At 36.5% G+C, this 17,139-nt stretch overlaps 1 protein-coding gene across 6 annotated transcripts in view; it reads right to left on the bottom strand.

The window, feature by feature from the left end:
• Nucleotides 1-17,139, bottom strand: part of PUM1 (pumilio RNA-binding family member 1) — a 149,370-nt gene that overhangs the window by 61,581 nt on the left and 70,650 nt on the right. For 4 of the 6 annotated variants that reach the window (XM_006894935.1, XM_006894934.1, XM_006894936.1 and 1 more), the window contains 2 exons: nucleotides 9,268-9,376; nucleotides 8,085-8,263 (listed from right to left, as the gene is read on the bottom strand). The exons of the other annotated variants lie outside the window; for them this stretch is intronic. In XM_006894935.1, coding sequence (XP_006894997.1) covers nucleotides 8,085-8,263; nucleotides 9,268-9,376 — 288 coding nt within the window. The remainder of the gene's footprint in view (nucleotides 1-8,084; nucleotides 8,264-9,267; nucleotides 9,377-17,139) is intronic. 6 annotated transcript variants of the gene reach the window in all.

The following is a 17,139-nucleotide window of genomic DNA, read 5'->3' on the forward strand; positions in this document are numbered from 1 at the left end:
TTTTTTTAAATTAAAATAACTTGTCTATGTGGTGTTTGCAAAAGCAATAATCTAGAAAGCACACAACTCACATACTCTACTTGATTTCAAACAGGCAGTTATCCTCAGAATATTCGTTTGTCTATGAAAATAGGGTTAACTTTGGTTAACAACAAAGTAGATATAGATATCAATGAAACAATACAGAGTAAGAATTAGGTAAAATAAAAATAATCTATAAAATATAAAGCACTTTATATAAATTTAATATTAGTTACTAAGGTGCGCCTAACCCAGGCATAGTCTTCACAGTTACGTGCTATGCATTAGAGAGCTGGATAATGACAAAGGATGACAGAAGAAGGATCAATGCCTTCGAATTGTGGTGCTGAAGAAGTCTCGAACATACCATGGACTGCCAAGAAAACAAACAGCTCTCTCTTGGAGAGGGTAAACCAAGTCACTCCTTGGAGGCTAGAATTTTGAAGCTCCATTTCACTTACTTTGTGCACATGGCAAGGAGAGACCAGTCCTTGGAGAAGGACTTCATGCTCAGAAATGTGGAAGGACAGAACAGGAAAGAAAGACCCTTGAGATACAGTATCTTGGGTGTCAGAATTTGTGAGACTGGCTCAGGACAGGGCAGGGTTCAGAGCTGCTGTACATAGGGTCACAGGCGACTCGACGGTACATAAGAACAACTTTAGCGATAACTATGTAACAGGATGATAATTTATTTAATACTATGTATGCTGTCAGGTGTAAAATCTTAAATGTCTTAAGTGGTATAACTTTCAAATATAAGTATAAAATCTATTTGCCCCTGCAGGAGGCACTGTCATTTGCCAATTTAACAGTGCTGTGGCTGAGGTTTAACACTACAATTCTAAAAAAAATTTCTACATCTCTGGGACTGACCAGAGATTCAGATTTAATTGGTTTATAGTGACTTCTATAAATGTTCTGAAAAGGTTTTCCCCAGAAACTCGGTTAAGACACCCACACTTGAGAACCACTGCAATTAACTCCAATATAATCACCACAAAAGCAAGAACCAAAGTTCGCCTTATCTGTTACATTTTAGCTAGCACATAATAGTACTCAAAAAGCACAACAGCTAAATGATACATGAACAATCAATGATTTCCTTCCTTTAGATTCACATTAGCTATCATTCTCAAACACGGGTTCAATGATGAGCACTGTAAACACAAGCAGCCAAAAAAGTGCTTCAAAAGTTTTAAGACATTGCAGATTTATACAGAGGTAGGGGATGTGTTCTACTGCTGGATATCATGGAAGTGGGAAAAGAGCAGACACAAGCAAAAGATGTCTGTAACGCTGAAATCAAAGCTCATACACTATTGGGTCAGGTTCCTCAAAAGACTCAAAAAAGAAGGAATATTTCAGAGCAAATCTATCACTTCCGATGAAGTCAGAAGAATTAGAACTTAATTCCTCTTCCTACTACAGTGACCTTAGCACAAAGCTCCGTGTAGACAAGTTCTAGTCAATGAAATTAGCAATTTTCCTTTCTAAAAGCAAGGTTCCTTATCTGCTTGACACACTGAATCCAAAATAAAATATTAGTTTTGCTTATTCACAATGGTCTCAAAAATGAAATTCTAAATTTCTTTAAAGCTAAGCAAGTTAAAAGAGAGAAAGGGAAAAAAAACCCCACCAAAAGTTAAGCAACTTAACATAATACAAAAATTTTCATATATTAAAAATTAATAAGCTTGAGGTTATTAGCTATGTAAACTATTCTTAAAGTTAACATATTAAATGGAAATTGAATTCCTAGTCAGGAGAAACAATGTTGTCACAAGTTGAAATTAGAGCAATTTTCATCCAAGCTCCATTACTTCCCTCTAATCCTCATTTTTATCATATATAAATTTATAAGGACAATAATACCTATCATTAAATAAGGTAACTCAAAAAACCGCAATTCCTTATTGGGGGTGGGGAAGATTTCCCTAAAAGTATATTATTTTCCTATTTTATTCATTACCTTTTTCATAGAAACGGTCAAGGGTTAGTTTAGGGTTAAAAGTGGATTTCATTTCATGTTGTTCTCCCTGGCAAGAAACTCTAACCATCACATTATTTGCCCTGCTGGTTATTCCTGAAAAGGTCAACAATGACTGCTTTCCACTGAATTTGAGACACTATTCCATTATAAGATAAAGAATCATTTTATATGCCACTATGGGGGGGGGCAGGGGGGAATGACCTACAAAAGACACACCTCCAATTTCAAAATGCAAGTGTCACGTAAATGTGCATTTTAAAGAGTATAACACTGTATAAACCAAGAACTATGAAAGTGATTATCATCCAATTCTTACTATACAGAAATGCAAGATTTCACATTGTTATGCCATCTACCAAATCCAGGAAGAAAAGAAAGAAATGGTATTTACTGAAATATTATAGAGATGAAGGGTGGAAAAAATATTTTCCTTAGTTGGGGAGTTTGTTTCCCTAAGTTTTATTATAAATATGTAAAGGTATCACAAAGTACAGCATATAGACTTCTTTTTTTCAGGGACTATTAAGAGACTTCTCTTGTTGCACTGGGAAAAATCTCCTGTCAAAAGATCTCTCCAAACTGATTGTTGTTGCTTAAGCTTTTGCTTACTGTTCCAAATTGTTTATGTTGTTTGTTGTGTACCATCAAGTCAGAACTGACCCATTGTTGACCGACCATTTAGGGGACTGCCCATCTTTCTCCCACAGAGCAGCTGGTAGATTTGAACCACGAATCTCGGGCCCAGTCAACTCAACGGCAGCTCACAACAATTACTCTGAAGAAAAACTTCTGCATTTGCTCCATAGGCTTTTGATAAATTAGTCTTCCAAAGAAATTATCTTACAGCGGTGTTTATCAAACTTCAATGTATAGACACATTACTGAGGGAGTTTTGCCATAATTCTGATTTGGATTTGGGAAATCATTCATTTTACATTGCTGTCGTGCGTTGCTGAGTCAGACACGCCTCATAGTTGACCCTTCAGTGGGTCTTCAGAGGCAATATATCAAACAAGACAAGAACGCCCAACCTTCTCCTGAGGAGAACTTGTGGATTTGAATCCCACCTATCTTTGGGATTACAGTGCAGCTTCTTATCACTAGGCCACCAGAATTCCCTAAATCATGTAAAAAGACGAAAATTCTGTATGTGATGTTAATGTTACTATTCCACTGTTTTGAGAAGTTTCTTCATTCATTTGCATATATATAAATAACATACCCCTACTAATCTAATGAGACTGCTGTTGGGTTTAATTACCTCTATTTTGCAGATGGGGGATTAGCTCCAACTGAGACTCTAACCTCTGGCTTCTATCTACATTACACTGTGCAAAGTCTTTAAACAATGTTCTTACTGGCCTTAAAACAAATCTAGTAAATACTAAGGAAGTCAGTCATCAAGCTTTGTGACTCACATGATTATCTATGATTTTGTGTACATCCTCCAGGACAGAAAACAAGTCATATCTACAAAACAAGTAAAAATATATTCCTGAGACCTTTTTTTTTCTCTGAACTTCTTTTGCAAGTTTAGAGTACTTTTCACCATAATTCAAAGAAAAGGTGACATTTTGGACATTTTCCTAAGCACCATACAACATGGCAGAAAGTATGATCCACTTTTCTGACCAGTTAGTTTTCAATCTATTTAAAGAATATCCACCAGTGTCCATTAACAGTTTCTTAGATGGGCAATGTTATACATTAGCCTAAAAAAATACAGTATTAACTGTGATGAAAACATGCATTCTATAAAATAATAATGGCTTCATTTTAAGAGTATATAAAAATATCAAGAGCAAACTTGACTAATATTAAGTTTCCATAATATTAAGTTTTCTGAAAACTGCTACCCTGAAATTTGATTCATGTAATTCTCTCAAAAATTTGCAGTAAATACTAAGAACACAAATATTGGATCTTCTTATCAGCCTGTAAGAATTATTATTATATTAGTAAAAAAAACAAAAACACTAAACTGAGACCATTTGTACAATAAAAGACACTCATGAAAGTTAGACAAAGAGTTAAATTTCCACATTCAAGCTATAGTCAGGAAACAACTGCAACTGAAAGGGAAAGGCACTGTAGAGTGAAGAGAGAAGTTCTGAACATTATTTAATTAGCAGCTGTTCTCAATACATAAGAATGACCCCTTAGTACTTGCTTTGACATCTACAATCACTTTGCAAGTGGAATGGATGTTTTCAGTTCTTGGGAATTAAAATGGGGCTTCCCCACAGCTTCCTGGAGACAGTGTGGTTCAGTCTCTCAAACAGTAAAAACAATTGGATGGTGTGATTCATACAAAATTTCATTCTTTAGGACAATTAACTACAAGAAGCAGATATTCTTTCTTTTCCTTTGAAACCAGTCACTTGATTGACAGGCCAGATTTTAAAAGGGGGGGGGGGGGGGAGAGGATAATTTGTTTCAAGATAAATATCATCACAGCAATAAACTGGTTCTCATTTCCACAATCAGAGTATTTATCAGTTGCCACTGTACCCAACAGGCAGAGCAAAGGCAGGATAGACAGCAGGGTGCAAGCTTTGTTGATTCTCAGGCCTGTGCCCACCTAATAATTGAGTATGCCAACACGGTAGCTTGATTGTATCATCTATAAAGGAAACTCAAATAAAAATATGGGATAATAACTCATTAAACACAATTTTTCTTCTGCGGAGCAGCTGAAACACAGATTAGGAAATTTTTAATTTATCCTATACAAACATGATTCCCCTGGTTTAAGGACTTAAGAAATCCTTAAAACTGGGAAATCATATAACTAACAAGTTGCTGGCAAGCTGATTGCCACTCGTGGCAGTCCTATGTGTCTAAACGGAACCATGTCGCATAGGGTGTTGAAGTTGGTTTACTGAAACAGATTACCAGCCCTTTCTTCTGAGGTCCACTTCTGTGTAGGTTCACATTTCCTACTTTCTAGTTAGCAGTTGTTTGTACCTTTCTGACTTCATGTATCCTTAAGTATCAAACTTTCTCTGATCACAATAGAAATTACTAGTCTCTGCACACCCATGTTTATTGCTGCTTTGTTCATAATAGTAAAGAGTTGGAAACAACCAAAGTGTCCATCAGCAAACAAATGGATCGAGAAGCTCTGGTATATTCACACAATGAAATACTATGCTGTATTGAAAAACAAGGAACTCATAAAATATTCTATAAAATGGGCTACCCTGGTGGACATTATACTGAGTGAAATATCTCCATCACAAAAGGAAAAATACTGCATCGGGGTTGAGGGGAGACTGAGAGAGGATAAATAATGTATACTGCATTGAAACAGATGAAGGAGAGAACTGTTTAAAAGGGATATATGATTAGTTATTATTAGGTATTATTGGCATGACAGGACTCCAGAATGAAGGCTACATAGTGGAGTGGACTTGGGGGGAGGGATTATATAAAAATGAAACAATTTTTCTTTTACTTTTCAAAGAGAAGGGTGAAGGGGGGTGCTGCAGAGAGAAACGTGCCAAAAAATAATGCATGGACATCCAAAGTCTCTGTAAACTTTCATTGAAAGTAATTAAAAAAAAATTACTAGTCTCAAGAAAATAAGGCGCAAACATCCATTTAGAAAAGCACAAGACACAAAATCTAAAGAATACAGCTTTTGCCAGAAAACATTTTCCTAATGACATGATTTTTAAAAAATAAGCCAATAAATCTTTACTCCAATTATTTGCCTTCCTTCTACAAAGCTTATAAGCCAGGCATCTGCAATTGGACACAGGTTCCAATTTTTCACATAGCAACTTATAAATGCATGATATTGACTTTGATCCTAATGATTAATTGAAAGTTATATAATCACAAATTAGCACATTCTCAGGAAATCTGCACTGCTATGAAGAGGAAAGTGATGAAATGAGGAATAAAAATTTTAAAAAGCAATTCCATTCTTCCCATGGGACAATAGGCAAATGATAATTTGGCATGCTCGCATTCCCCACATCCAAGGGTTAGATCTTGGTTTTCCAAAGCAGCCTTTTGAAAAGGTTCCACAGACCACTAAATCTGACCCAAAAGCAATCAAGCCTGTTTTAGAAGTGATAAGAACCTGTTCTGTAATCCCAAATGCACGTGCTTCAAATCTATCAGCTGCTGTGCAGGAGAAGGCTGGGCAATTTTCTCCCATGAAATTAACTGTCTCTGAAAATCTGCTGGAGGGTCAGCTATGGGTTGGTTCCAACTCAATAGTATTCAACAACAGTGCTCAAGGTAAGAAGACCCAGTTCTACTCTTCCTAAAGGTTATTCTAAAAGTAAAATATCCTTCAGAATAAATTCCTCACATCAAACTTCCAGAATAAAAAGAAATCCAAACAGGTCTTTGGGATTAAAAAAATTCACATAATTTATTCTGGGTTTTTTAACTAGTTTTTAGTGGAACAGAAGTTGAAAGCCCTAGCACAATTAATGTCAGATGAAGCACAATCTGTGATGTATTTGAGGGAGTGTTCTGGGTGGCACAGCGGTTGAGCACTAGATTTCTAATTAAGAGATCAACAGTTGAGATGTGTGGCAGACAGTCTGTTTCTGAAGAGATTATATTCTTGGAAACCCTAAGCAGTTTTACTTTTCCAACAGAGTCCCTATGAATCCAACTCAATGGCAATGGGCCCCAGTTCAGTCCCTTGGTCTTCCTAAGGGTTATTCCAAAAATAAAAGGATCTCATCAAGTGACAATACTCTCATTAAACTTCAGTCATAGAGTTGAGAGAAATCCAAATTGGTCTACTTTGAAAGAGTTTATTTCTTCTGGTTTTGTAAGGGAATAGAAATTAAAAGTACTAGCCACAGTTAGCCATGTGAATCATCATGTTTGACACATATAAAGTTAATTCCATATGGATTCTAGTTACCTAATATGTAATCCGTTCTCTTCATGCCAACCATGTAAACTATCATTCAATTAACGTCTACTAATATTTTAAAAAGCTGTACTTTATGTCTCTGAAAAAAATGCTCCAAAATGAATTACAATTACTCTAGAGAAGCTTATAGAAGAATAGGGGAAACAGGACAAAGCCCTGACAATTTGCAACAGATATCTGATAATGAAAATACTGATCAATAAATATTTCAAGACAAAAGAGGTAAGAATGATAGAAGCAATAATATTATGATTATGAGGAAAAAAAGAGCCCTTAAATGATTGCCTAAAAAGATTTTAGCAAGAAAGGGCTTTGAAAGATTAGAAAATTTGTTGACTCAGGAGAAAAAATGGGGGGGGGGGGGGGGAGAGGACCAGGGCAGGAACACACCCCAGATTCAAGATGCCTCTCAAGGCCTTCCTAGCTGTGGCTTAGAAGATGAAACCAGTCACAGAATACAAATTAAAGAAGCCTAAAATAGAAATGCATCTTGATACTTTCAGATCTAGAAATATAAGAAAGATTAAATGTAAGAAAGCACTAATCAAGAAGTTATTTGAGATCTAAAAAGGCAGAGAGGCTACTTCAGCTATAATTCAGGACCAGATAAACCAGAGTCAAAAAGGAGTATTAATCAGGAAAAAAATGGCAAATAGATAATTAACAGAATTTTTAAATTTCTTGATAGACTAAGTGTGAGAAGTAAAATTGTTCAAGAAGAACCAAAGATGATATTATAATTAAAGACTTCTTGGAAAATTAAGAACGATCCCATATATCTTGACAAAATAAGAATGATCCATTTTAAGGCTCCTTAGAATTTGGCAAATCAATGCTCTCAGCCTTGGAATTCCTATTGACAGTCTCTGCCTTTTTCTTTTTCATTTTTGCTTTGAACAAAAAGTGGTGGTTTCTCCACAGATCAATAAGATCTGTATTTCAGTTCTTATCTCACATTATTATCTGTGTCAAGAAAAATACCATCTCAATTTTTTTAAAAGTTTAATTTATATCTTCTACTATTTTTGATGAGCTCTAATTATAATAAAAATGTTTTTTAATATTTTATGAATATCTAAGGACACTAAACAGGCATATTTTGCTTTAGGAGAAAGAAAAAAAAATAGAGAGAGAGATAGGAACAAGTTCCTCAAGCCAACTTACAAATCCTCCTTTTCTTAGACAGGAATCGCCCGGGGATGAGCTCAACACATACTCCACCATGCTAACGCCTAGTCCCCCACTCTCCGACCGTGGGGACAGTACAGAATTGACCTCACTGTTCACATGGAAATTCTGACCAGGTCTTCTCTGCACCATGATTGGCTGGGAAACTGAATGATCTACAAAAAAGATACACAAACATGATACAGTGCAGCCAGAGGCTCAAACAAATTATGAGGGATGTCTCATGGATAAAAAAAAATGACAGGAAATCAGGACACCTGCCATGGTCAGTAAAGACACTCCTAATGCATTTTTCCATAAGTATGACATATTACATAAGCTAAGGAAATGGAATACACCTCATTTATCCAGGACAGCAAAGGATTACAGCAATTCACATAGCTAGTTTATCTAGCTAATGGCTAAATTAATGGTTTCCTTCAACAAACAGAATTTCCTTTTGTTTTACTGTTAGTAGGGGTTCTAGTGGCTTGTTAATAGTACCAAAACAAATGTGATCTTTCTGCCTTTCCAAAAAAAAGCACAATTTAATCTGATATTTTCTCATGACTCACTGTCATCATGAGGATCCATTCTGACATTATGCTGTAACAGCATAAGACCATATCAGACTTTGGATGTTTGGTCTCCTTCCCTCCCTATATTTGTCACTTACTGTTACTGTGTCTGTCTCTACAAGTTCTCCCCAGTCCTCGTCAGGGCTAATCTGTCAGAAGAGCATCTGTGCCCAGTGACTTGATTTAGCCCCAAATGCATTTAAAGAGATCATCCATACATGGTACACAGGGGCAAGGGGAGAAGAGAGAATCATGAACTTCAAAATGGTAGGCATGAATTTTTCTAATTCCATGAATGTGCTCAGTAGTACAGAATAAAAAGTTACAGCTGAAATTATAGTTGTTTTTAACAAGACTATTCCTTGTGGCTTAAAAAAGGAGGGGGGGATTAAATAAAATATTGAAGATTTGATCCTGTGTTAATTGTGTTTTAATGAATTACAGCATGTAAGCTCCTTCCTTAATAGCAATTATACTATAGGACAGGAAACTACTTGACATGCTTGTGTCACTGGTATAAAATTATTTATGGTTTGCCAATTGCTGAGGAAAGAGCTCTAAGACAGGCATAAATCACAGTACAGATGCTAGATCTAGATTACCTGATGTTCCCCAGGCACTGTCTCGCCATTGATCACCCAGGAATATTCCTTTTGGTCCATCTTTGCTGGATTCATCTGTTTCCCAAAACTTTTTACCTGGCAAGAGCTGCTGCAAATTAAAAATAATAAATGCTTTTAAAGAATTCATAAAGGATGAAAGTACAGCAGTCAATACTTTCTTTTAGTCAAGAATACTGAAGATGCTCATGTGCCCTCTAGGTCTTTAACCACAGTGGTCTGACTGACTGTAAGTTTGTGGTCAGAACAATACAAAAATTTGGTAAAAGTCATAGAAAGGTAAGTGAGGGGAACACAGATCATACCATCACAAAGGAGGTTTGGTTTAAATACCAGAACTAGTAATTTTAAAAACTATGCTGAGATGTTTAAAGAGGAAGAGTATTCAAACTGGATCTGTAAGCCAAATGCTTCCCAAGAACGCTTACTAAAACAGAAAGTACCTACTGCTATTAAAACATTGCTTGTGTGTGTACTAAATGACCAAAGTTATTCAACTTGGTATCTGAACACAAGAGGTTTATTTATGCTACAAGCAATATTCATGTCCTTTATATAAAGAGATTCTGTTAATCAAATACTTCAATTACAAGAAGGAAAAAACTGGCAGGCAGCATCAAGAAATTTCCCAACTACAACATTAACCTGTTCTAAAATACTGGAAGACAGGAAAAGCTATTTCCTCACTACTGAAAGAAAACAAGAATCTCTTAAACTTAGTTAATTTTAATAATGCTCCAATCAATTGGCAGCTCCATGGGAGAAAGATGAACAGTCTCCTCTCAGTCTAAGATATACTTGCTGTCTCAGAAATATGATAGAGGATCTATGAGTCAGAATTGACTCAATGGCAACAAGTTTTAGATTTCTTTAATGACACTAAGATAACTTAATAAAACATTCTATGATTCATGGAAATGCAGGCATGCCATGAGTCAATTAAATGTTAAACTGGCTTCAATTAAAGTCAAGCCAACCAAAATATGTATCATTTTGTTCAAGATCAAAGACCTAGTGACCTAGGTTACAAAATAAAATTCCACTAGATCCTTTAGTCACCATTTTCTCACGAAAATGTACACTACTCATATTTCTTATTTTCTTTTACATAAATTATTCAGGACACTTAGAGACTTTATAATACATCGCTGGTCTGGGGTAAAAGCACAGAAAAGGGTTGAATTTCTCAGTATAGCCTCAAAAAACTAGGAAGCACAAAACATTTGCTTTCCTTGACTATAGTGTCCATGAGCAACACTCCCTCACTAAAATGAAACTCATGTTTTCAAGCCTAGTCTCTGGGTTGCTCAGTATCTATCATTTTAATTCTTCAGTATCTCTAAAGATCTTATGGGTACGGGTTACTACAAAGCCCTTTCGCTTAAGGCTCTAATTCCTAATGGAATGAAATAATGAGGAAAGACGTATTTTGGTCTAACATTGAACACAGTCACACAGGTTTATTTGGTTAAATATAAACCATTATAAACCGTGAACTCCTATTATGTCACTAGTATTATGGCCTAAAGGAATAACGAGACTCAAGGGGAACAGGTGGGAAATGGAAGCAAAAGCACAGATTAAAGTTAAGCAGTGATGTGAGGAAGCCCTGGACTAATCCACTCTGATGTTCCCTGGGACAAATTACAAGTGCTGGTGCTGCAATAAGTAATGTGTTACAAACCAAAAATTCAGTGGTTAGATTCCACCAGTTTCATCAGTAAGCTAAATGAAGCCATTTGAGTCTGTACAGATATACTGCTGGGGAAACTCTATGGAGGAGCAGTTTTACTCTGGCCTCTGAGGCTGCTACGAAGTCAAACTGAGTCAGAAGCTTTGGCTTTAGGACAAATTAATAAACTATCCTGAGCCTCATATCCTATTTTACTGATAAAGAAGATATTTTTCAAACTGTGAAGATACTGCTGACCATCTGGGCACTATGTCTGTCACATACAGGTTCTCACTTCATGACAGCAGCAGATAATCTCATGTCTTCAATAGGACCACACTGGAGCACACTGTCAGGTGGCAGAAAGGACAGGCCAATGAAAACTAACAAAACTATGCAAAGGACAACTCAGGAATTCTTTTTACATCTGTTTAAAATTTCTTTCCAACTAATGTTCTGCCCCCCCCCCCCCGTAATTTTATAGGGGATGTTAGTTAACAAATAGGAAATCAGAAGAAACAATGTTAGCACAAGGGATACTTAATGTGAAGATAATTTTATGTTCTGTTAATTAAAGGTATTCTTTCACATCCTTTAATTACTCATCTCTCTATACAAAAATTCCAGAATTTTTATTCAAAGCTCAAGAGTGAGCTTCAAAAGGTACCAACACCACCACTTGGAAACACCATCTCGCCATAATTTGTCAAATTGCTGAAATCAATAGTCCTTGAGTGCAAAACTTCAAAAAGCCTTTAGGGATCCTGTAATTTTTCCACTGCTGCTTGCAAAGGTGTCATAATGTACAAAGCCAGCAGAATCAGATGGACATAAAAAAGCAAGGCTATTTGCAGACAAAATCCTCTCAAAATGGAGCAACACAAGAATATATACCCAAACGCTTTAAAAAAAAACCACCACAGAAATTCTAATTCAAAGTAATAATTACAACAGGAAAGACAAAATTCACTGCCACTGAGTCAATGCCAACTCACAATGACTCCACATGTGTCAACAGCAGAACTATCTACGGGGTTTTCAATGGTTGCAATCTCACAGGAGTAGTGATGCTGCTAGATGGATGGTAACAGTCAGCCTTTTGGTCCCTAGCGGCACACAAACCATTTGCTATACGCAGGGACCTGCTCAACAAATCCCCAGCTCAGAACAAAGATCATTTATCCCATAATCAATAACTAATACTAATCCTAAACAAATGTTAGGGGCCACCCACAATATGCTCTGCAAAGCAGCAGTGAAAAAGAAGGAAAAAGAGGTAGCAGCATCCTGATTTGGAAAGAGAGAAAGTAAGAAGTGGGCTGGTGGAATGAGTTGCCAGGGTGCTCTTCAATAAGAAAACAGTAACAAAATATTGGACTAATGTACCAGGGAAAATACAGAACCCAATTCAGCAATGTTATTGCACACCAGTCTCTGGATACTAGATTGCCTACTAGTTGTCATCAAGCTGAATGTAACTCATAGCAATCCCATTTGTATCAGAGAAGAACTGTGCTTCACTGTGTTTTCAATGCCTGATTTTTCAGAAGTAAATCAAAAGACCTTTCTTCTCAGTCTGCAATGGGTGGGCTCGAACTGTTGCTATCTCTTCAGTTAGTAAAAAAGCATGTTAACCATCTGTAACCTCCAAGACTCCTCAGAGAACAGAACTTCTCAAACCATCAAAATGTGATCCAGACATATCCGTTAGTTGATACGCTAAACATCCTCAGTAATGATTCCCAACAATCTCTAGCTCCTCATGTATCTTAGTGAGACTTCCCACTGACAAACAAATAATAGCAAAAGTTATGATGAAGTAATCACCTTTAAGACTTCTCTCCTGCACGAATTGTTTATCCTACCCTCTCTGCTTACTCACTTTAATGAAGGCAGTTGTTATGGTGGGACCAACCCTATGGAAAGGGCCACATGACAAAAAATTTAAAAAGCTTTCAGTTCTTGGGTCTCAGAAAAGAGCTGAAGAAGTTCTCAATCACAAAAACTGAGAAGAGAGAGTTGAATACTACCACAAATTTGGATATAAACACTGCCCTTTGACAGGACAAAACGAGATCACAGGAGAGGTTTATAAAATCCACTTTAAAAAAATTAGGCAATAAGAAGATTAAAAGACTTGACAATACTAAATGAAGATCATGGGTAATAGAAAGTAGTCAAACAAAAGTAAAGGAAAGCCAAGGAGTCAAATGTAGATGATATTATTCAGTTGGCTTATTTATGGAGGGCACAGGATACGCCATCTGGTCTATTCCTATAAAAGCACTTAGTGCATGAGGCTAGATACTAAGTAGCCTGCTTACCAGAGCCACTAAAAACTTCCAACTAACTTCATTAGCTCAGACTCTGCGTACCAAGCAAACTTCTTTGAAAATTTGGCCTTCTATAGCAAAGAGAACACAATTACCTTGCCCATCTAAGAGTTGCTATTTCCCTTTAAACTTGTAAAATGAGTAAATTCTTTAAATTAGTAAAAAGCATTTTGGTCTTTATACACTACTCTCTTATGGTTCTGATTAGCATAGGTCAATCTCATTATCAACCACTCTCTAGAATTAGTAATAAACACTGCTCTTGGATCCAAGCCATAGTCTTTGCAATTACTTGTTATGCATCAGAGCGCTGGACAATGTCTAAGGATGAGAAAAGAAGGATCAATGCCTTTTGAGTTGTGGTGCTGGAGAAGAGTATTGAACATACCATGGACTGCCAAGAGAACAAACAGGTCTGTCCCAGAGAAGATGAAACCAAGCTGCTCTTTGGAGGCTAGGATTCTAAAGCTCTGTATCACATATTTTGGGCATGTGGCCAGAGGGACTGGTCCTTAAAGAAGGGCATTATGCTTGGAAAAGTGGAAGAGAAGATGACTCTGGACGAGACGGATGACACAGTAACTGAGGTAGTAGGGGTAGGTGTGTTGGAGACAGTGTAATTGGTTCAGCACAGAACAAGGTTCAGAGCTTTTATATACAGGGTCACTGTGAGTTGCAAGAGACCCAACAGCACATAACAACAACACACAGTTCTCATATCTTTGGGAGCAAACATAGCAAGACCAATGTTTACTAAAGACAAGACAATTTTTCAAAAAGTAAGTCTGTTAGCTTATTCATGAAGTTTCTAGAAAACAAAACAGAAATCAAGCACTTGGCTCCACAAGCAACGTTAGTCACTTGTTTGCTGCTGTTTAGTGCCATCACGTCAAGTATGACTCATAGCAACTCCATGAACAACAGCTATAAACCCCGTCCTATCCTGTGCCATGTTCATCATCTCTGATACACATGAGGCCACTGCTAAAGTCATTGTCAATTCATCTTGTTAGGGGTTTTCCCTCTTTTACTGACCCTCCACCTTTCCAGATAACATATCTGTTCATTCTTTTGGCAGTCCATGATAGTCAGTTCTCTTCTCTGACACAACTCAAAGGAATTAATTCTCCTTCTGTCATCCTTATTCACTGTCCAACTCTGGCCACAGCAAGGCACCAAAGCCTGAATCAGCATATCTTAGTCTTCAAACTAAAAACATTTTCTTCCTCAGTATTTTGGGAAGGTTTCTGACAATGGATTTGTCCAAAGCATTATGTCTCCTGATCTCATGACTGCTGGTACCAAGGGTACTGATTATGAATCAAGTAAGAGGAAATAATTTGTAATTTCAGTCCTTTCTCCATCTAACATAATGGTGCCAACTGATCCTGTTGGAATGACCTTTGTTTTCTTGACGTTGAGATGTAATCCATATTGAAGGCTGTAGTTTTTTAATTTCTATAGCAAGTATTTCAGATCCTCCTCATTTTCAGCAGGTAAGGCTGTGTCATCTGGATAATGCAGGTTGTTTAGAAACACTATAATGTTTCCTTATAATACCATCTTAACAAAGCTGCATTTGAACAATCCCTAAATTCCCAGTGAGACTCTTTTTTAAATACGATAAAGGGCTGAGAGCATGAAGAACCTGCAAAGCGACACGTAAGACTTCTAAAATAATTAATAAATTACTAGCTTTACATTCCTGTGTGAATTTACTCTGCTAAGCTTCAGTATTCCCATCTATAAAATGGGAGATTATATGAGCTAGAGTATATATAGGACTAAAATAATGCTTTACTCATGATAACCACTTGAGTTAGCTGATACTATTAAAGAACAAAGCAATAACCAACAGAATTCATACTATTAATGGTTTGCCGATAAAATGCTCTTAAGCAGTCAGCTGGCAGATGGAGTAAGTACAACACATTTTAGGACATCTCTAAAATTAAGAACACCAACAAAACTCTAGAACCTGGTGGCACAGTGATTAAGAACTCAGCTGCTATAACTCTGAGGTCAGCAGTTCAAACTCAACCTACCAGCTACTACACAGAAAAAGCCAATGAAAGAGTCAGATATTTATCACATTGGTAAGAAATAACACCATCAAAAATATTTTAATCTCTTTGTAAATATTCTTATCACTATCTCACTACATTAAGAGAACCTGACATCAATTTAAAGCATGGACTTTTCGAGAACTGGCTAAAACACAGTAATATTACTGGTAACCAGTGATAGTCACACGTCTAAGTCAGGGATCTGACTCATGAAAGTTGTATTGAAATTTTCATAAATCCATTCTCCAAACCTTAATTGCCGCTGAGATTTCTATCTGGCCCTCCCTACGGTACTGCTCAGTGCAACAAGATCAGCATATGAGTGCTTTCCTAAAAACTATCAATTATACAAGTTATTACTATATCCTTACCAAGAAACTATTTTACCTCTATTTAAATATGTAGTAACAACATACAAATATCCTTTATATAGTAACTCAAAAATTGGTTCTATATTGGAAAGGACTCAGAAAGAACAACAAAGTTTATTTTTGAGATATTAGTCCAACAAAAATATTCAAAAGAAGTAAAAAATACTCTGCTTTCAAAGTATCTAAAAGAGAGAAAAAAAAATCGAGTATAAATTAGGGTAGCTGTGGTATAATAAATCCAAAAAGAGCTATAATAACTACAAATTAGATGCATAATATCTACAAAACATTACATTTTTTAATAGAATTATGTTAAGACTGCTTCCCCTCATGTGTCTATGCCTTTTGATAAAAGAATGAAAAAAAGAAAATCTGAAACAACTATTTGTTCATGTAGTGGGATGCTGGGTGACAGTGGACTCATGTACTTATAACTTGTTAGTCAAATTTGTGTCTTCTAGGTTGCAACACCCCCATGATACATCTTCAAGGATATGAACATGTACGGCCAAGCACAATCAATAAGAGTGCATCTAAATTCCAAAATCAATCTCATAATAGTCTATGTGTTTCCTACTGCCAAAGGGGCCCTTTAGAGTAGTGAGAGAAGATCTTCACCCTGAAACCCACAGCGTCCCTTTTCAGCAGGAAATAGCTAAGAGAATACGCCATCCCCTTTTCCTTATGACTCAGGGTGAAGTCTCTCTCAGGGAGGAGTGATAGGGAATGGCAAAGGACACACTGACAAAGAAGATTGATCAGAACTGGCTTTGACAAGCACTGTGGCATTTGGACAAGAACAAACTGGGAGGAGGGTAGAGAGAATAGTGCAACAATGAATGAGTGGAAGCCCAAAATCTCTGTAAATGTTTATGAAAATTAATAAAATATAATTATAGAAAAAAATAATTTATCTACTGGTAAATAGAAATTGAGACTATAGCAGTATGCAGAGTCACTAAGGAAGACACAATTCACAAAATTTCAAAATATCAGAAATCTTCTATAGGGTCAGTGCAATGCAAGAGGCCTGGGGAAAACAAGTTTTAGGTTCTCCTGAAGATCCAGAGGGATAATGGGAGACTGTAAGAGCAAAAGTAGCAATTAAGTAGTGAGAAGAATAATTCGGTCATTTTTAAATCTTAGGTAACCAAACTGGCTAGACCTGCAAACAGTAGGCTCTCCCACAGATCACTGCTTTTGAAGACCACAGTGCATTCCGTTTATAGACTCCTAAGAGTAACCCACTGGGAAGACACAATTATGGTAAATAACTTCATCCTCAAAATCATCAAAGACACTACCTGTATTTTCATAAAGCATGCACTTTACTCATAAATATACCAATGGGTTTGACAAAGGATATTTATGATGTTGTTACTGTATACAATTAAATCAGAACTAACTCATAG

This window comes from Elephantulus edwardii, unplaced genomic scaffold (assembly GCF_000299155.1).
Source record: "Elephantulus edwardii isolate Elephantulus edwardi_28Jun2011 unplaced genomic scaffold, EleEdw1.0 scaffold00152, whole genome shotgun sequence".
Lineage (NCBI taxonomy): Eukaryota > Metazoa > Chordata > Mammalia > Macroscelidea > Macroscelididae > Elephantulus > Elephantulus edwardii.